Consider the following 20,039-nt stretch of genomic DNA (forward strand, 5'->3'; position numbering starts at 1 on the left):
TTTTGGCGTGATTTATTATGCGTGTTCCCGTGGACGCGGGCTTGAACCTCGTGACGTAAGGTGGTTCGTTTGTGAGCACAGATCATGAGAACCACGAGGGGTCTTTATTCGAACGAAAGTTCTGGGGAGTTTTCTCTCGGCTTATGTAGTCATTTTGTTTTTAAATCGCCGTGACGTCGCCGGACGGTTCCGGCGGTGCTGGCGGGAAATCCGGTTCGCCTCGCGCCGGGTGTGTTAGGCGCGGATTTGCTGTAAAACCCGTTAATGAGCGCGGAACACCGATAATGATCCACTTACACGGGATTATCTCCAAGTGATCTCCGGCACCGGCGCGGGGGCCAGATCGATCTGGCGGGGCGCGCCGAGGATATTATACCTCCGTTAATACAGCCTTATTAAGGGTAGGCCTGAGACGCAATAACAGAATAAATATTATCGAATAAAATTATTAACAGCAAAACACGTCCCGGTGGACCGATCGCTCACCAATACACTCGTTTTTATAGATGCGGGAGGTGGGGGGGTCGATTCGTCGATTAATTTAGATTCATCCCACGATAATGTGGTCGAATGTATTTTACTGTTGCGTCGCGCTGTCCGTGGCCCCGGGTCCCAGGTTCCAGATCCTGTTCTCGATCGCGCGAGAGCCGAGTGCTTGTGTTCGGTTGCTAGGCGACACAGGCCGCTCGGCCCAAAGTTTCTGCGAAGTTGCCCCGCGGAGGTCTGATCTCGCTGGAGAGATCGGTGGTCTGCTAGCAGGTAGGGGGCTGCTCTGGTTATTTTTTTATTGACGAGGACAGCGTTAAAGCGGGTGGGGATCTTTTAAGGACGCCAGAATACTTTCAGAAGCTATAAAAAGTTACCCTGAGCAGCCATAACATTATTACAGTGGTTGGAATGCGTTAGGCAGAAAGTTGGAAGCAGAATAAAAAAAATTATTCTGGAGGCATAAGGACACAAATCGTGATAACCAGACTACTGGGTCATAACATCACCAAAACTGCGGCACATATATGATGTTCCTGGTCTTCAGTGGTTAGGACCTACTAAAAGTGATCCAAGAAAGGAGATCTAAGTGACAGGGCCGTGGATGCACACAGGAAGTGCAGGTTGGGCCCGTGTTGTCTGATCCAGTACTTTACTTTACTTTACTTTACTTTACTTTACTTTACTTTACTTTATTTTGCAGACGGTTTTATCCATAGTGACTTACAAGAGGAAGACACCAGCAATTCTCATTTGGTTTCTATAGATTTTGACTTACAAAACTAAGAGCCCTGATGAGGCCTAACTTGTCAGGGAAAGAAAATGCTAGGGAATTAAGTGCTGAACAAATTTTTATTTTATTTATTTTTATTATTTTGTTCAGTGTGTGTGCATGAGTGTGTGTAAGTGTTAGACTCGTCTGAAATACTTTTTAAACAAGCGGGTTTTCAACTGCTTCTTAAAGGTGGTGGTAGTCTCGGCTAGTCGAATGGAGGCAAGTTGTTCCACCAGCCAGGGACAACAAAGGAGAACAGAGTTGATTGGGATCGGAGACCCCGTGAAGAGGGAATTTTCAGTCTCATTTCATTTGCAGATCTGAGAGGGCGTGCAGGAGTGTAGCTAGCTAGAAGTGTAAAAGATCTGCTGTAGCGCAATAAGGTGATGCTGGTTTTGACAGAAAGACGTCGGAACAGGTGGTGCATCATGGTTTGCCGTGTATGGGGCTGCACCACCACATGCTTCCGGAGTGGTCAAGTTTGTATCAGAACAGGGGAAGACATCACTCCAGGATGCATTATGGGAAGAACACGGCTTGGTGCCGGATACCACAGCGGACCTTCACAGGTCTTATGGAATCCATAGCTCTGTGGGCCAGGACTGTTTTACCATTGAATGGGGTTGAATGGTCATAATATTATGGTTAATTTGAATAATTCCAGTGTCCGAAATAATTTCTACATTCTACATTGTGCTTGCAGTTTGAAGGCAAAAAGAAGATGAAGTTAACGGTTCTACATTAAGCTTTGATTATATTTTATCCAAACTAAAATGGCTGCAAGGCAGGGAATATTAAAGCCAAGTGAGGAGGGCACAGTACAGGAGGATGAAGCCCATCCACAAAATTCCAGGGAGAAACGCATATGCTCACCTCAAGAAAACCCTGAAGATTTTCCACCAGAAACCCTCAGAGATCTGGAATTACCTGGACTGGTCCCGCAGAGTTCTCCAGGAACCAGAATGATGCTTGCGTCTATAGGTTTAGATGGTCCAGATCTGCTGAACACACCTCCTCTCTCATTCCCTCAAAACCACATCTCGACAGATGTGAGGGCAGAATCCGTAAAAGGTGAAGAAGGGGAAGTGGAAGAACGTGCTGAAGAACAGGGTCCAGTCATTTCCCACTTTGCAGGAACCACTAAAGGAGTTCCAATGGTCAGGAGGCCTCAGCCTCCTCCTAAACCAAGGTGTGAACGGCCCTTCACCACCAATAGAAAGCTCTGCACTTCTGTGAAGGTACCTGGTCCAGAGACCAAAGCAGGAGGTTCATGTTCACACAGTTCTTCCCACTGGCATGTTCATTCCCACGTGACCCCCAGTGACCCCAAACATTTAAATAAGAACAAGGCTGCGGTACCTGCACCCAGCACGTCCACCACCCATGGGCTGAAGTCCACCGCAGAGCTGCTGATGGAGGCTCAGATCATTTCAGGGGTGAGGTGTGTGGCCCCATCCATAAAGCCAGCGCAGGAAACATCCTTGACCCTAGATGATCCCCCGTCCTCCTCAGGGAGTGAGAAGAAGAGGAACCCTCCCTCTGCTGCCGGTCTTGTGTTTGGGGAGCTGCTGGGGGACGATTACTTAACTGAGGTTGGTCAAGCCTATAATTGTTAAATTGCACTTGGAATTTATTAATTAGAATTTATAAATAGTCACGATATCTTTGACTAGTCACACGTCATATATGTATGTGTGTGTGTGTCACCCTGCCATAGCAGATGTGTCCTAAATTGAGCTAAATAAAAGTTTGTTTTTCTATTCCCGTTAGTGTTGTCAGTAAATCCTGACCTCACTGTGGTAACGTACTGCATTAGTTTCGGAATTCTGAAAAAAAGTTAGGTGTAAATTTTATTGTCATTGTGTCCTCTGCTTTTAACCATCACCCTTGGTGAGCAGTGGGCAGCCATGACAGGCGCCCGGGGAGCAGGGTGTGGGGACGGTGCTTTGCTCAGTGGCACCTTGGCGGATCAGAGGCTCCTGGTTTCCCGATGCCTCTGCCCTGGGTGGGGCTGAAGCACCACGAAGATGATTCACAGCCAAACGTTGAAATACGGCGAACGTCATTTGCGAGATGTGACTGTTGAAGCAGACTGTAATAAGTGTACTCGCCATAAGTCGTGTACCGCAGTAATCTGCCTTCGCATGACTGAGCTGTGTGTGATGCCCCTTTTAAAAACAAGAGTTCTGTTTGTTCGAACTGGATTCAAGGACGAACCGACTTTAGCGGTTGGAGACCCAGAGCAGGAGCGAGTCCGTACGGAACCGGGCGCTTTCTGTCAGAACTGAACGTAGGTGAGCGAGAAATAGCAGCAGAGGGGACGGCGCGATTGTGACGCTGATCAACACAACGTGACTCACAAGTGCCATAAATACCTTGGAAGGGGGACAGGGCCGCTCTCAAGCACTTGTCGGATTCAAACAGATCTCTCACAATGGACTTCCAGCTAAGGCTGGAATGTGTCCCAGATGAATGGGCCGCCACATGACAAATGTTGTCCACAACATGACGCAGCAGATGGAAAAACCGGCGCGCCGCAGCTTACAGCACCGGCGTAAACCGATGGTTTGTCAGTGATGTTGGTCTTTTGTTGTTTTGTTTTTTTTTTGTTTTTCTTCTGCTTTTTAGGTTCTGAAGCACCTCGAGACCCAGTCGATGACAGAGAAAATCCCTCTCAAAGTCCCTTTATGCTTAGCTGTGTCGGGAGGCGACTTAAATACTGACCGGGCGAACAACGCGGGTGTGAAATTCACTGAGCCCAGATTTGTTCGAACCTGAGCTCATGGTTGACAAGGTTTAAGGTTTAACTACAGTTTTGTCTTCATTTGGTGGGTGTAGTCTGTTGGGGTTCTGTTGTAGAAAGAGGTATTTTCTCAACAAAGGCGCATTTTTACATTTCTGGTTCTCCTTCCAAAGGGTTCTGTGAGCAGTGGCACCTTCGGAGTGTTTCCACCGAGAGTCTTCAAGCCCTGCAGCCCCCCCCACGGCCTGCCTCGCCAGGCAACCAGGACTCCTGAAGCTGAGTACGTCCTCCTACGTCTCACCGTGTGACTCGCCGGAACCTGTATTTCCCGTTTCGCTCGTACGCGACAGCTTCAAACTCTTTTTTTTTTTCTGGATATGCTTAGTTCAGTTATAGAATCTTTTCAGTCATGTAGTCACGTAGTCCATTCAAGAAAATGAATTTTAAACCTTTTACACCTTTCCACATGGATAATGATGAAATGGGATGGTAGGCGGTGTCTGTCGGTTGGTTTTGGGGCCAAGGGTCAGGCTGTGTGTAGAATGAGGGCGAGTTTCGGTGGCTCTCCGCCTCCGCCGAAGAGGTTCAGTGACACAGCAGGCAATTATGTTCACATACCGCAGCGTGCAGTGTGTCCTGTCTGGAGCCGGCACACACTTCCTCCCGCTCGCTTTACCCGACTCACCTGCCAGGGGTAGATTTAGCACCTGCATGGCTGGACCTCTCTCTCTCTCTCTCTCTCTCTTTCTTACTCTCTGTCAACCTCTCTCTACAGCAAACCAAAACAAGTGGCTTTTAATTACTTAGCTGTTCTGGAGCTGGCAGGGTCACTGAAAGGTCCCAGCAGGATATGGTCGAGGGGCTCTGTAAGACAGCGGCCAGAAGGATGGCGAGCAGGGTGGGACCTTCACGCTTTCACGCTGAAGGAATGTTTCCCCCTTTTCAAGCGCACATGACTTTGGGTTGACCTTACAGGTCTGTCGCCAGTCTTCATCCATGCCCGGAGAGAGGTGATAAATCCGGGCCCTGACAGGCCCCGAACTGCTGTAAATCCGCGCTGTCAGAGCGGCAGCGCGGCGGCGGAGGAGACTTTTTCATTTGCGGCCTGTCTGCCGCGAGGCCGTCAGAGAGGGGCCACACACAGAGCTCTCTCTCTCTCTCTCTCTCTCGCTACCTCTCCCCAGTTTAAAGATGGATGAGAAGTCGTGGTGGAGGCGATCTGAGTAAATAAACCAGCAGAGAGAGAGAGAGATGAACTACCTGAATTCTTCTCATGTTGCACAAAAATGACCACAACTGGCCTTATACATGCAGAGAACAGCCGTGTGTGTGAAAATACTGTTGTTAGATGCTTCATTTGACTAAATAGTCAGACTGGTAAGACTGGGGTATTAAATGACATTAAATAATCCAGTGTGGTAGTTAAATGAATCCTACAGAATTACTGAAATGTGCCACAATATGTTCACGCTTGGATTCCATTAACTGTTTTGAACTGAATGGCCATGTTCCAGCCTTATGCACCTGATAACATACTGACCATTTTGCACATCTCAGTTCATTTCGTACATCTCTGCTCTTTTTGCACATTTCTGCTCATTTTGCACGTTTGTCTTGTCTTGTGTGTCCTGTTTGAAATAGCCAACAAATCCGCTTACAAGCATCCTACATGACGTTGTCCAGTTATGTCCTGTTAGTTCTGTTCATTGTACAGAAAAGTTTTACTTTTCTCTTATAGATATACAGTATTTAATTTTTAGTTAGTATAGTTTAGTGTGTATATACATATATCATTTTTTTCTTTTATGAGTGCACAATGGGGGGTCTGAGTGAAACATTATATCAATACACGGTATACTGTGTGTACTGTTGTACTGAAAATAAACCAGTCTTGAATCTTGAATGTACAACTGAATCCTCATTGCCATCCTACACTGTGCAGCCATAACATTCATATTCACACCGCACACATGCATTCTATGTTTTTATGCTTTAAGCATAAGCATAAGAAATCTTGCCTAGGTTGCCAGTTTGGTCTTATGTTTGCACCTTACATGCATTTTACTGTGTATGGCTTTTATAAATGCAATAATAAAGCTTGATACATGAGAGATGACTGTTACTACCACGTACCTGGCTACCTGCTTCAGCTGATCATTGCTTATGGAGCCCAAGAAATGAGTGACACAGCTGGTTTACTATATTAACTGATACAAATAAGAATGCCTTTGTGTGTATTTTTCCAGCATGTATTATAAAAAGACCATCCACCATCTCTGCACATCTCGGCACAGCGAAGTTCTCCCCGTGGAGCTCCAGCTGGTCTCCAGAGCCTGCCACTCCTCCAACCAGTTCGGCGCAGTGGCACAGCGCCTCCTGCAGAGGGCAGCACTCGTGCACTGCTGCAGTGCGCAGGTGGACCAGCACAGGTGAAAACTGCCCCCCCACCCTTATATCTATGGCTCATTTGTGTCTGGTGTGTTAACACTTTAAATGTTAGCACTTAATATTGAGGAACTGGAGCTGTAATGGTAATGCATGAAAACCAAAATGTGTGATGTGGGGTTGTGATGTACAAAGTTGGCATATTTCAGGACTGTGACTGTTGAGCGTCCTTGTGCAGCTCTCTCAGAGCTGCAGCAGAAGGTCTTCGCCGCAAATCCGTCTCCTCAGGCCCCAGAAACCTTGCCTGACTGGAAGAGGATAGCAGGGTATTATGTGGAGACGCCACAGATGATGCTGCACGGACAATCGGTAGGCAATTACAATCCTGAGGATAATGTTATTACTGACTAATACCAGGGTTATTTTGTAGCCATCGATGCCTTTGATTTGCATGTTCAGTATCCAGCTACTTTTTTCCTTTTTTGTTTAATATGAAGTGCTCGGCAAGCTGTAAAAAATGGCCACTAGATGGCAGACGAAACACACAAAATGTCCATATAAAGTTAAAGTGAAGTGATTGTCACACGTGATACACAGCAGCACAGCACACAGTGAAATTTGTCCTCTGCATTTAACCCATCACCCTGAGTGAGCAGTGGGCAGCCATGATTACGGGGCCGCTTCCTTAACCGCTAGGCCACCACTGCCCCATAAACGCTACCATCTCTCACAAAATTGTGTTACTAGAAAAACACTTACAACTACTAATAGAAATGTAAGTGACTGGTTCTGAAATGCAATAGAACGTAATGGATGTGAACATTTATGTACCATTGTTTGAGCCTTACATTCAAGTTCAAGTCATTTCCGCTACATTCAGGTTAGACAGTACATAGTGAAGTAAAGAAATGTTTCTCCAGAACCAGGTTCTCCATATAACATTATAACATGAAGACAATGTTGCGGATTGACATAAAGATCATGTGTGTGACGGACAAACTGGGCTACATAAAGTGCAAACATGGGACAGGGGTAGTGCAAGAGTAGCATTTGAGACAAAGGAAAACATTTACAGCATTTATCTGACGCCCTTATCCAGAGCGACTTGTAATCAGTAGTTACAGGGACAGAATGGTAGTGAGTGGTATTTGAACCTGGGTCTTCTGGTTCATAGGCAAGTGTGTCACCCACTAGGCTACTACCACCCCACAAAACATGGAGACCACAAAGATAGCGCCAAACCAGTGAAATTAGAGTAATGTAATGGAACAGTGCAATATTACAATGTAAACATAGAAAAGGTGTCTATGGTGTCTATGTGTTTAGGTGTCTGATGGAATGTGTTACTTCAGACTATAAAATATTGAAAACCGTTCAGTTACATCTGATTTACTATTTGTAATGTCTTCATATATAGCTTGTTGTTTATTTGTTTTTCTAATTAGAATAGTCACATTTTTAATTTCAGTAATATTGCAACACTTCTTTACTCTTTATTTGGTCTAGGAGTCTTATGTTTTTATGGCATGATTTTATGAGTTACGATTGCAGAGCCCTGTCCAGCTGCTATGGAGACCAGAAAATCGCCATAGTTATTTTAAGAGGGACACTTAGCTTTTTCCTGTTGAAAATTGCTCGAAGTGTCCCATCTGAATTAGCACACGCTGAACATTTCAAACCGCACAGAATGTGGTTAGTCATGCATTATTCACAGAAAATGAAGGACAGGGAGACTGAATTGCTGAGTCTCGCTTTGAACCTTCTGCTACGGATTCATTCGTCAGTTCATGTCACAGTGCACATTTATTTATTTATTTATTTAATGTCATTTCTCACAGGCTCAACTGTGCGACAGCGAGCTGAAAATGTTCTGGAAGCCGGCGCCCCCCAAGTTGAGCTGCACCCCCTCCTACGTGAGGGACAAGCTCTTCCCCAAGTACCAGGTAGCTGAGAGAGGAGGAGAGGGAACAGATGGACGCATGCTTCCTCGCCCCACAATCCAGCGCCATAGCCCACCATCTGTTCTCTGTTGTTTCGATTTACGAGTCGGATATGCTTATTATTCTGCAGTGCGCAGTGTGGGAACATGACGACATGTTACAAGATTTTAAGATTCTAAAGCTGAGCTTTTACTTAAGGAGCATCTTAAAGCAGGAGTTCTGGTCTAGGATCAGTTTAGGATTTTTTAGCACATTGTCTGTGAGATATGGGCACTGGGATGAGTGTGACAGTAGACTGTTATGCATTGTGTGCCCTGAGCGTGTGTGTATGTGTGTGTATCACAACCCTACCTACATGTTTTTGTGTATGTTTGTGCTGTTCTCCTCAGCCTGCCGGGCGGGTCGTGAGTGGAGGGAATCAGCAGTTGGTCCACTTGTCACGTGACCCGCCTCCCTCTGAGCCCAGCTCATGCACAGTAAGTCTGAAATCTAAAGCACCCAGACACATCCACAGTCGCTCTTACTAAAACAGACACTGTGCCCACAAGGATTTCTTCCTAAATTCGGTGTTCACACTCTGACATAAACTCACGCAGACAGCTGATTTACTTTAAATGTCTCCATTGGTGATTGGTGTCCTACAAATGGTATGGCCTGGTCTGTAATGTAGAGAAAAGCTGGACTCCACACAGACACTTCTGTGTTCTGTTTCTGTGTGGCCCAAGGAAGAACCCATTAAATCTCAGAGTTTCCCAGAGAATTAGTTCACAAAACTCTGCTGGTCTTGACCTTAAGATCCTGTAGATGGCAGTAAAGTTCAACAGAGATGAATATGGGACACCTGCAGCAGGGCAGACTTCATGCTGAAAGCAGTCATTTTTGATATTTCCCAAAATGGGTAGTGATTTCTGTCACAAATTTGCATATTATAGAGGAGCCGACTGATGTCCTTGGTGGAATGTGGACAACACATTGCTAATTAAAACGCGTTAAATGCCCAGAATGTGGCAGCGTCACTGGTGTGTGTAATTCCTCACTCCCTGTTTCTTTCCCATGGGAATACTCCTTTCCAACACATTTGTTTGCTTCACTCACAGAAAAATATAATTGCCAGGAAGTGCCGGTCATTGTTGGACATCAGAGCTGAGGAGTCAGCCCCTCCCATTTCACAGCTCCTCCCACAAACGGTCAGTGACCTTGCTGGCTCTCAGTGCATAAGTAAATCCTGTGGATATGTCATCCTGATGAATGCACCGGTCGCCCCTGAAGTCTGCTGCCCCGAGCTGCACTGACTCAGCAGAGGCTTTTCTTTCTCAGCTTCAGTCTGAAAATGAGCCCACTGCTGCCGAAAAGGGCTTCATTGTACGTGTCAGGGGGAGGGGGCATTGTTCTCGCTGAATCATCTTAAACACTTAAAAGTGTTTTCTGCATCGCAGAATTGAGGATGTGTGCTCTGCCCTGATTACATCCATCATAGCGCGTTGGTGTGTGTAGTTATGTAAGCCTGATACTGTTGTTTTCGGGCACTTGATCATCACGGATGGACACATCTTTGGTGACTTCATTCCTACAATGCACAATAATATGCATCATGTTCAGAAAAAGGTTTAGTGGGGCAGTGGTGGCCTAGCGGCCCCATAATCAGAAGGTTGCCGGTTCGAATCCCAAGCCACCAAGGTGCCACGGAGGTGCCACTGAGCAAAGCACCGTCCCCACACACTGCTCCCCGGGCGCTTGTCATGGCTGCCCACTGCTCACTCAGGGTGATGGGTTAAATGCAGAGGACAAATTTCACTGTGTGCACTGTGTGCTGTGCTGCTGTGTATCACATTTGACAATCACTTCACTTCACTTAAATATATTATTTATCAGTATATATATATATACACACACACACACACATACACACACACATATATATATACACCTTAATAAAATGGGAATGGTTGGTGACATTGAACATATTTAAAAAGTGCTTAGAAACTCATGAAAGAATAAAGTTATGTTAAAACCAAGCACATCCTTTTTCTTGTGAAATTACCAATAAAGTTGGATCCAAGATGACAGACTTCAAAATGGCCACTATGGTCACCACCCATCTTGAAAAGTTTGCCCCCTCACATAATGTGCCACAAACAGGACGTTAATATCACAAACCATTCCCATTTTATTAAGGTGTATCCATATAAATGGCCCACCCTGTATATATATGTGTGTGTGTTGTGTGTGTGCAGATGTTATGCCGTCATTTGGTTCTGTTATTGCCTCCTTATTGGACAGAAGAAGGTTGCTTCTGGAATCACAAAAATTACCTGACTTTCACAGTGAAAGATGACTTCACAAAAATCTAAACTGTGCCCTTCCTAATAAAAACATGAGCTCTGATAATATAAAATAATTGTGATACACAGCACAGCACACGGTGACAAAATGAAATGTGTCCTCAGCTTTTATCCATCACCCTTATGAGCAGTGGGCAGCCATGAAAGGCGCCCGGGGAGCAGTTTGTGGGGACCGGCAACATTCTGATTACGGGTCCGCTTCCTTACCCCACTTACCCCCACTTACTACCATTGTGTCCCTGAACAAGACACTTAACCCCGAGTGTCTCCAGGAGGACTGCATATTTCCCGTACAAATTTCTCCTAATAACTTATTTTTGTCTGTTGTTGAATCAGTGAAAACAACATTGAACCTTCTCCTGTTTCCAAAAAAACTCTGCAATGGCACATGAGTGTGGAAGCTATGTGAGATTATTAAGGAAAAATTAGCTTTTCTGAAAGTGAATGAAGATTAGTTCACCATACGTGCATGAAATTTCTGGATGCAGTGAACTTGTTTAGTTCTTTAGGCCTGTGTTCTTTGTCTTTGACCGATATCTGGTCTGTCCCACCTTGTACATTTCATGTATCTCCTCAGGAGTGTTTGAAGCGTTCTGTCTCCAGCCCACAATTATGTCCAGCCACTGACACCAGCCTCAGAGTCCAGTGTGACTTCTCCTCAGTTACCCGTGAGTTAGAGGTCATAACGCAACAGCTTTTGGCTTCTTCTCAGCCCAAAGACCCCTCAATCAAACTTAGAAATCTGCAGCAAACCCTGCCCCTGGATCCCCAGGAGCCCACTGTGGAGCCCACGGGGCTCATAATGAGCACACAGGTTCAGCGGTGCCAGGGTCAGGGCAAAGGTCACAGGAGACACCACAAGAGAGCCCAGAGAGGGAAGAAGCTCAGCCAGGCTAAGATGGCCTACGTCCAACAGAAGCTGAAAGAGCCACCGCGCAAGTTGTTCAGGTTAGGGGTCACTTCTAATCCCAAATATCCATCTCATATCCTGTACATCATTTCCAGGATATCATGAAATGATGTCAAATTTTGTATTGACTAGGCAAAGCTAGGCAGGTGATATATAAAACATTTACTGCTGCTGATGTTGTAGATGGTTTTGCATCAGTTTTAGAGTTCTAGTGTGTTAACAGTGGTGAGCTGCATGAATGGGGTGTGAAGTGTCTGAACTCCTCAACAGTCTGTTTGTGATGTGACAGGAGTGAGTCTCTGTGGATTCTGCCACAGAAACCTAAAACTCGTCCTCAGTGGCATCACCTCCCTCGCCGCCCCAGCCTGCCCCCACTGCTGGACTTCCAGAGTTTTGTTGAAAAGCAGGGGGATGAACCTGACATGGTCTCTTCTCATGAGTGGGTGAGGGACATCTGGAAAGCCTGGACGAATGAGGGGCCGTCTCTGGACAGGGTGGATCTCTCACAGACACTGGAGCAGGGGCTGACCATGGCCACCCTGGAGCAGGAAGTGGCCAAGCTGACGGATGAAATGGCCAAGCAGAGAGCTGTGAAGGCATTTGACCTGTGCAGACGTGGAGCCTTGTACACAAAGCTCGGTCATCTCAGCAAGGCACTGGAAGACCTCAATGCGGTGAGTGTTGCTCCAACATGCTGCAATCATTAATCAGGGGGTCTGACCTGACAACTGGGGTTCACCACCTAGTTTTTAAAACATAGAATGACCTTCTCTTCAATTCTGTGCAAAAAATAAATATCGATCGCACAGTGTGAAAAAACAACTTACTAATTTGACTTACTTTTTTCTCATATTGCTGGTGTCTATTGATGGACGGTTGTTGCTATAAAAGGCCATTTCCCTTGAGCCCCATTTGCTGGATGCCTACTGGCACAGACACAGGGTCTACCTGCTGAAGAACAACCAGCAGGATGCTCTGTATGACCTCAACTTTATCATCGAGCGCAACAAGAGGCACGCAGGTACTTTTACCTCACGTCCCAGTCCGAGTGTGCACAGTGGTAACCTGCAGCAAGACATGCAGTGGAAAGTGGGTTCGTCATGTGTTCCTGTTTATCTGTGTGTATATATATACACACACACACACACATATATTTTCTGTGGAGATGAGGGAAATCTAAAAAAACTCCCCTGCTAATTAAAAGCGCTAAATAAAATGTCACAGAGTGTGAATCTAAAAACTCTACTTTTGACATCTTTATATGGGCCATGAATCCCTTTTATGTGTTTTAGCCCTAGTGATATGGCTGGCAATTAATTAGTGAAGCCTCTCTTGGCCCAAAGCGCCCAGCAGCAGTCAAGAGTGTCTTAATGCTCAGCGTTTGTATACTTTGCGTTGGACTGCATCATTTTTATTTTACAAAATTCTCAGCTTATATAAAATCCTGTATATGGGCTAAACAAGAAGTTGCAGTAGTTCATCTGAATAAAAAAAAAAGTCAAGTCAACCATTTACGCATTAATAACAGACTTAATAATATCAAGTTATAAAACCAAGTCCTCTATCGGTCTTTCAGTCAAATAATTTAAGACAAATGCTGGTGCTAACATGCCAAATGCTCTGTCATCTTTGCCAAGATAATGGTAAAGAAGTTTATACATGTGAAAAAAAAACACAAAAAAAACATATATTACAACTGCTTTCTTGAGAAACGCTGTGTTTCAGATGCACTTGAATCCAGAGCTGAGATCTATAGAACGAGAGGGGAAGTTGCTCTGGCAATCATCAACTACACACAGGCCATCAAGTGCAGACCCCATGACGGTGACATCTACTTCAGAAGGGCCGAGATGTACGAGAGGCAGGACAAGATGTCGCTGGCCATGGAGGACTATGCGGCAGTAAATCTCTCTCTCTCACACACACTCACCCAGACAGACACAGAGTCAGCGAGAGGCATTCTCTCGAGACAGGCTTTTACTGCCGACATAAGTGATGTGTTCTGAATGCATTAATGCCAAATTATCCACTCCATGAAAAGCACCGATGAATCGCTGTCTGTGGTTTTCAGGGAAAAAGTCGTTTAAGTGCATGTTTTTTGGAGGGTTTTTTTGTGCCTGTTAAGCCTGAACATGAGAACAGAACCTCAGTGATTTTCTCAACTGCTTTGGCACCGAAGTGAAATGGTGAATTTAAATGCAGTAGATGTTTCTTCTATGCTTCTGTCTGCCAGTTTGACAGGTACTACCAGATCTACTTGACACTCTGAAGCACTTTGTGCTTATTTGAAGAACGTGTTCTCATAGGGGTCAAAAGATGGCGAACTTTCTGCAGATCTTGTAAACAACTCTCTTCCAATTTAAAATCCTGGCGCTCCTGTTCCGGCACGTAGGCGCGCCGCATCAACCCCCATCGCACAGATGCCCTGATGAAACGTGGCCTGTACCACTTCAACAGCTCCAACTGGGCGGTGGCTCTCGATGACTTCACCTCGTTGCTCCAACAGGAACCTCGGGTGGCCACAGCTTGGTGTGTAACACTGCCTTTTTCTGCCAGACGACGGATTGATTTGAACGAAGGGCATCAAAAATCATATAAATTATTAAAATACTTCTGTTAGTGTATATACTTTAAATTATACATTGAACCCAAGGAATAAGTGCACGGTGCATAAGGAAATAAGGGTCTGACTATGATGTTTGGGTCTCATAGGACATATAGAGGAAGGATCTGCATGAAGATGGGCCGACTTCAGGAGGCTGTTGAATATTTCTCTTTGGCCATCCACCTGGATCCAAACAACTGGCTGGCTTTTCACTACCGCGGCTGCCTACTGAGGAAGAGCCTGCCTGAGCAGGCCCTGAGAGACCTCAGTGTCTCCGGTATGACATGAGCACTGCGTATGACTGAGCGTAATCAGGAGTAAAGGGGGCCGTCACAGTAGGTCCTTTATGCATGAAATTTATATGCATGGATGCAACCTACCTGGACAAGTTTGGCTTGAAACAATCACAGATCTGGCAGCCTTGCTAATGCAGCTTGCTGCATGTGACGTAGTAATAGTATTGGGTCTAAAATGTCCTAAATTAAGAAATGAGAAGAGAGACCATCACCATGTCAATCATCACCATGGGCTTGGCTTATAAAATAATTAAAATTGGTCTTCTGGGTGACAGAATAAATGATATTCAAACTAAAAGGTCTGGGTGGGTAGTTAGTGCAGCACACCCCGTCAAGACCACACACTCTCTGGTGCATGTAAACACTAAATGTATGCACAATGAAAAAGAGGAAATAATAACAGAAAGTAATAATATTGCAAATAAAAAATATAATCTCAAAGAAAAAAGGAATAAATAATAAATAGCTATGAAAACTAACATTCAATAACATACAGGAGGGTAAAATTGCACAGTCCCATGGAAAACCAGACATTAATTCTGAGATCACCTACATAATGGGGGAGAGTTGTACAGTCTTATTGCCATGGATAAGAAGGACTTCCTGTGGCGCTCAGTTCTGCATTTAGAGCAGTTGAGTCTTTTGCTGCATGTGCTCTGATGGTCCATTCAGGAAGGCGTGCATGGGGTGAGAGGGGTTGTCCATGATACTTTAGCATTCTCATGTTCATAACACCACAATTATTCTAATCCTCTTTTCCCCTAGAGGTCTGCTAGCTCCCTGTGCCTTCTAGCTGAAGTGAACTTCATTTATATGCATTCCCACAAGGCAGCTCAGGACTGTTATTCATACAATGCTGCCTTGCCTTTGATCGACCTCTTCACATGGACCCACAGGACTGTTCCCAGAAACAGCTTCTGTGGATTTCCACTGTTATTGAACTCCTAAATTCCTATCTTTTAAATGCATTTTTCAGAATTGTATTTTCTATTTTGAAAGACTTGAAGGTTCTGATGAACGTGGACCATGTCTTAAGTCCCTGCAAAACAGCAGGACCAGTGTCAGAGCAAAGAGCAGCTTTCTCTTTGTATTAGATTAGAAAGAGGAATGACGGAGCAGTGGTCCTGTGTTTGCAGTGCTGATCAATGACCACAGTGAGAACATCAGTGCCTTCCTGCACCGCGGCCTTGTCTACTCAGACCAAAGACAGTGGAGGAAGGCGCTGTTGGACTTTGAAGCTGTGATCAAACTCGACAGGTGATGCCACCTCACCCCAATACCATTCACGTCAGCCTTCACCACAGATCTTCTCCAGAGACCCAAGGCCTCCTGCGTCAAAAATGCTGAAAGAAAGAGGTTCAGGGAAAGTTGAGCTTAATTACAAAATGAAAGTGTGGGAGGAACTATAATGTATGATTTCCACCTGATAAGATGTCAGCTTTGTCTAAAGGCCTAAAAAAAGTTCAGTTTTGTTTTCCACAGACTATTGGCAGACTGTCTGAGGGTTTGTGCCAGATTTAATTCAGAAAGGAAGTGTTGAGAGGAAGCAGGTTAAAAAACATGACAAAAGACTCTTTGAAATGTTTTGCTAAAGTGAAAGCTGTTTAGAACAACTTATGCAGACGTTCTTCATCCATTTATAATATTCCACCAGCATCATCAAATGTGAACAATCTGCCAAAACTCAGCTCAATGATGATACTAATGTAAGGTCACTGTCGCTAAAACTCGTTCTGTGGACCACCATGACCTGTTAATATGCACAGAATATATATGTATAGTACATTTATACGCTGTATATAATAGGGGCAGTTTTGGCATGCTTTAATGAAAAGATCATTTTGAATTTGCAGCAGCATGGCTGTCGCCCATGTAAACAGGGGCCTGATCTACATGCTACATCTGGAGCAGAATGGCAGGGCTGTTCGAATGTTCAGCAAGGCGCTCAGTGCAGATCCTACCTGCAGCAGGGCCTATGCATGCCGAGCCAGGGCCTTCCACAAAGTAAGTGTTAGACCCTGACTGTTTTTGTCTTTGTGATACACAGCATAGCACAGAACATGTGACCCATCACACCTAGTAAGCACTGGGCAGGGGACAATACCTTGCTGAAGGGTACCTCGGTGACACCTTGGCACTAGGCCACCACTGCCTCAGCAGCCCCACACTATAGGACAGATAATATGGAATTCAACTAACAGGCCTGCAAGCAGGTGGGAAATGTTTTTCTCCTGAGCATAGTAGTCTGCCTCTCCCCATACAGCTGAATGACCTGAGGAGAGCCTTGAAGGATGTGACTTCAGCCATTCACTTGACACCTGATGTGCAGGACCTGCATGTCATGAGGTACTATATGAGGTGCTTTTCAGTGTTAAAAGGAAAACTTACAGTAGGTACATGGTAATAATGAGAGCGTTTCCTCCTTTATAAATCCTTGTTATAAATATTAATACAGTAATCTAAGAGCTCTGCATGTATACTTTCAGTGATGGATATAGTTTTTTTCTTCCACGTAAAATTTCTCCTAAACCCAGGTGTGTATTCATACTGTTGTTAAATTGTCATTTTTCCTCCCCAGATGTCTGTATTTATGTGACATGAAGCACTTTACTCTGGCAAATGTGTCAGTGCAATATGCTGTTCAGATGAACGAAGGTGAGCTGCCATTTATTATTTAACCTGTCACTCTTTCACTCTGTAGAGAAAATGTATTCATATATTTCACTTCTGATCGTCAGCTGGTGCTTCAAATGCACGTAGTGGGATGAATTAGATCCATATTTAGGACGTGGTCCGCCAGATTATTCTCACAAAGGCACATGCTGTGTTTTCAGGTTCAAAAAGTCATTTTTAAAGTCAACTCACAATTCATCTGGTTGTTTAAACTAAATCTTTGTCTGGATTATTACTTTTGTATCACCTGCCTTTAAACTTTGAAGTACTTTCTGAACCTGAAATTGTGAAACTGGTGAAAAGAGTTGTCATCACACCTGTATATCTAGACTCTACAAAATGAGTTTACTTCCTTTTCAGGTCTGGCATCATCCCCCATGCTGCAGGCCACTGTGAGCTCTTTCCTGGGTGATGATGCCCAAGCTATTGGCCTCCTGGTGGAAGCCACTCAAAAGTCCTTCTCAGCTCCCATTCTCATCCAGCTGGGCAAGTTGCAGATGAAGGCCCAGAGTTTTATGGTGGGTAGAGAAGCTGGGTAGAGATGTAACTGATGACATTCATTTATTTTACCTTCTGTCTACCTACCCCATCCTTCTCCTTTTGTAGGAGGCAGCAGACAGCTTCATGAAGGCCATAGGCATTTTGAGCTCGGATAGCCTATCAAATCACCATCAGACTGCTGAACCCTTTTACCTGATTGGCCTGTGCTATATTAAGCAGCATGAGTTACAGCAGGTAATCATCTCATTAGACAAACAGGCTGCAGCATCCACAGCTTCATAGATTTATTTATGGCCACACAAATAAATACATAAATCTAATAGTAACATGATTAGATTTGAAGTCTGTCCATGGGCATGAAATATTCCCACATTACACCTCTACTGGCAGAATTGACGACTTGTTATGGTATTGTCCTCCATTTCTCTTTTCCATTTAAATGAAAGAAGATGTGTTCCTAGGCTGTAATTGCATTCAGCAAAGCAATAAAGGTAAACCCGTGCCATGCCGAGGCCTACCACCAGCGTGGAGTTTGCCACGCACGCCTGCAGCAGCCAGAAAGCCTGCAAGACTTAAACCGCTCCCTAACAATCGACCCCAGCCTTTTCCAGGTTAAGACTAGATTTCGTTTTTTTTTCCACCAACCTTTTAGCCATGCTGAAGGGCCATAGATTTGGAAACTCTGAAATCCAAAAAAAATCTCTCTCTTCAACCCAAACAGGTGTACTTAAGCCGAGCTGCTTTCTATGGAGCCAAGGGGTTCTATTCCAAGGCAATCCTCAACTGTAATGAAGCCATTAGTATCCAGCCAAACAGCACCAGAGCTTATCTGTACCGAGGCGCTCTCAAAATCCGTCTCAAGGTCAGTAAAGCCACATTCATCCACCAGTGAAATTGCTAAGTTGCCTCTATTAAAGATTTATTGCTGTTGTATGTGGCCAGACTGTACAGGTACTCGAACGGAGGGTGTGTGTAAGACCTGTGTTTTTGTTTTAAATGATTTAAAAGTCTTCCCAGGATAATGCTAATGCTGTAAACACGTTCACAAATCAGATAAACAAAAATGTGAGGCGAGGCTGAGCGATGGGACAGTGCAGGAGTAAGAGGACGCATACTCATGACTCACAGGACAGGGATTTTACTTATAACAATTAACAGCATACAGGATAGGATACAAAGATGTACAAACAATGACCCGACGTGGACTAGACACAATGAGGCTGCATTTATACACCCAACATCAGGCGTAACCAATCGGAAATCAGGATGATGACATAAACACCATGAAACTTGAAGCCAGAACCCCCCCAGAGTCAGAACCGTGACAATTTGTTCCATATTACACTGTCTGCAGGCTTACAAGGGGGCAGTGGAGGACTTGTCCGTAGCAACTGCCATTGACCAAACATGTTCATTTGCATACTACAACCGTGGTTTGTGTTACCAGCTGTTGAGAAATCACAAACTGGTGATGTTGACCTCTCTCCCACACTCACACATTCCTGCACTGGTTCAAAATTTTGTCGTGGGCCATGAGAAAGGTGTTCGTTGTGCTTTCATGCAAATTTGCAATTTACTGTGCAGGCACTGCGAGACTACGGCATAACCTTGCTACTTCCTGGGCCGAAACAGCTGGCTTTTAAAACGCTGGTGAACCGTGCACTCCTCTACACAGAGCTCAATGACCCTTGCAATGCCTTAGAGGTATGACATTAAGTCTGCTGCGCCCTCATCTGCAGAAATTTGAACCTTTTCAGCACAATACAGTAATGTATTATCAATATATAAGTAATGTATTATCAATATATTTATATAATATTGAATGTTTGTACATAGAAATGCAGTGGTGATGCTGCAGCCTTCCCATTTTCATACCATAATGGACTTGTCATGACACACATACACACACAAACACACACACACACACATATGTGTAGATATCAATATTATTCTCTGAGGTGAGAGCACATGGTTCAGACTATATTTTTTAGCCATTTTACCAAACATGCATTTCAAGCAAGTTCTCATCAATGTACATTAAAATTCACTTTCAACATTTTTAAAGCATATTTTGATTTATTTGTCATGTGGTATATGCGCCATTTGCTTCCATCAATATGAACCTTGAGGCTTTGCCTGTCACACTTTGACATCAGGACTTCTTAGATGCCTCAGACAGAAGCCCAGAGGATGCTGCCATCCATCATGCCCTGGGCGTGTACCACCACAGGTCTGTCAGCTTCCTACGCCAATGCACTCAGCAGAGCTCATTGACAGGTTCTAATGGTGAGCTGAGGGCACCTCACACCAACTGTCAGATCAGCACAGATCAACAAATAAAATTTGGCTGATCAGCTGGCGACGGCTAGGCCGGGTCTCAGCG

The 20,039-nt window shown here is 44.7% G+C and overlaps 1 protein-coding gene across 8 annotated transcripts in view; it reads left to right on the top strand.

Annotated features, from left to right (window-relative positions):
* The first annotated feature begins 6 nt into the window (after positions 1-6).
* Positions 7-20,039, top strand: part of ttc6 (tetratricopeptide repeat domain 6) — a 32,073-nt gene continuing 12,040 nt past the window's right edge. For 2 of the 8 annotated variants that reach the window (XM_028974361.1, XM_028974405.1), the window contains exons 1-25: positions 547-759; positions 1,965-2,853; positions 4,178-4,284; positions 6,251-6,433; positions 6,599-6,758; positions 8,228-8,332; positions 8,719-8,805; positions 9,427-9,516; positions 11,249-11,619; positions 11,871-12,255; positions 12,473-12,602; positions 13,307-13,482; positions 13,974-14,110; positions 14,294-14,463; positions 15,619-15,739; positions 16,336-16,486; positions 16,746-16,828; positions 17,061-17,137; positions 17,516-17,673; positions 17,762-17,890; positions 18,118-18,267; positions 18,378-18,518; positions 19,011-19,124; positions 19,241-19,360; positions 19,813-19,886. In XM_028974361.1, coding sequence (XP_028830194.1) covers positions 2,035-2,853; positions 4,178-4,284; positions 6,251-6,433; positions 6,599-6,758; positions 8,228-8,332; positions 8,719-8,805; positions 9,427-9,516; positions 11,249-11,619; positions 11,871-12,255; positions 12,473-12,602; positions 13,307-13,482; positions 13,974-14,110; positions 14,294-14,463; positions 15,619-15,739; positions 16,336-16,486; positions 16,746-16,828; positions 17,061-17,137; positions 17,516-17,673; positions 17,762-17,890; positions 18,118-18,267; positions 18,378-18,518; positions 19,011-19,124; positions 19,241-19,360; positions 19,813-19,886 — 4,238 coding nt within the window. In that variant the 5' untranslated portion in view covers positions 547-759; positions 1,965-2,034. Of the gene's footprint in view, positions 402-546; positions 760-1,964; positions 2,854-3,943; positions 4,063-4,177; positions 4,285-6,250; positions 6,434-6,598; positions 6,759-8,227; positions 8,333-8,718; positions 8,806-9,426; positions 9,517-11,248; positions 11,620-11,870; positions 12,256-12,472; positions 12,603-13,306; positions 13,483-13,973; positions 14,111-14,293; positions 14,464-15,618; positions 15,740-16,335; positions 16,487-16,745; positions 16,829-17,060; positions 17,138-17,515; positions 17,674-17,761; positions 17,891-18,117; positions 18,268-18,377; positions 18,519-19,010; positions 19,125-19,240; positions 19,361-19,812; positions 19,887-20,039 lie in introns of those variants that run through there. The other 6 variants (XM_028974372.1, XM_028974380.1, XM_028974389.1 and 3 more) reach the window with 6 other exon arrangements.

Source organism: Denticeps clupeoides, chromosome 1 (assembly GCF_900700375.1).
Source record: "Denticeps clupeoides chromosome 1, fDenClu1.1, whole genome shotgun sequence".
Taxonomy (NCBI): Eukaryota; Metazoa; Chordata; class Actinopteri; order Clupeiformes; family Denticipitidae; genus Denticeps; species Denticeps clupeoides.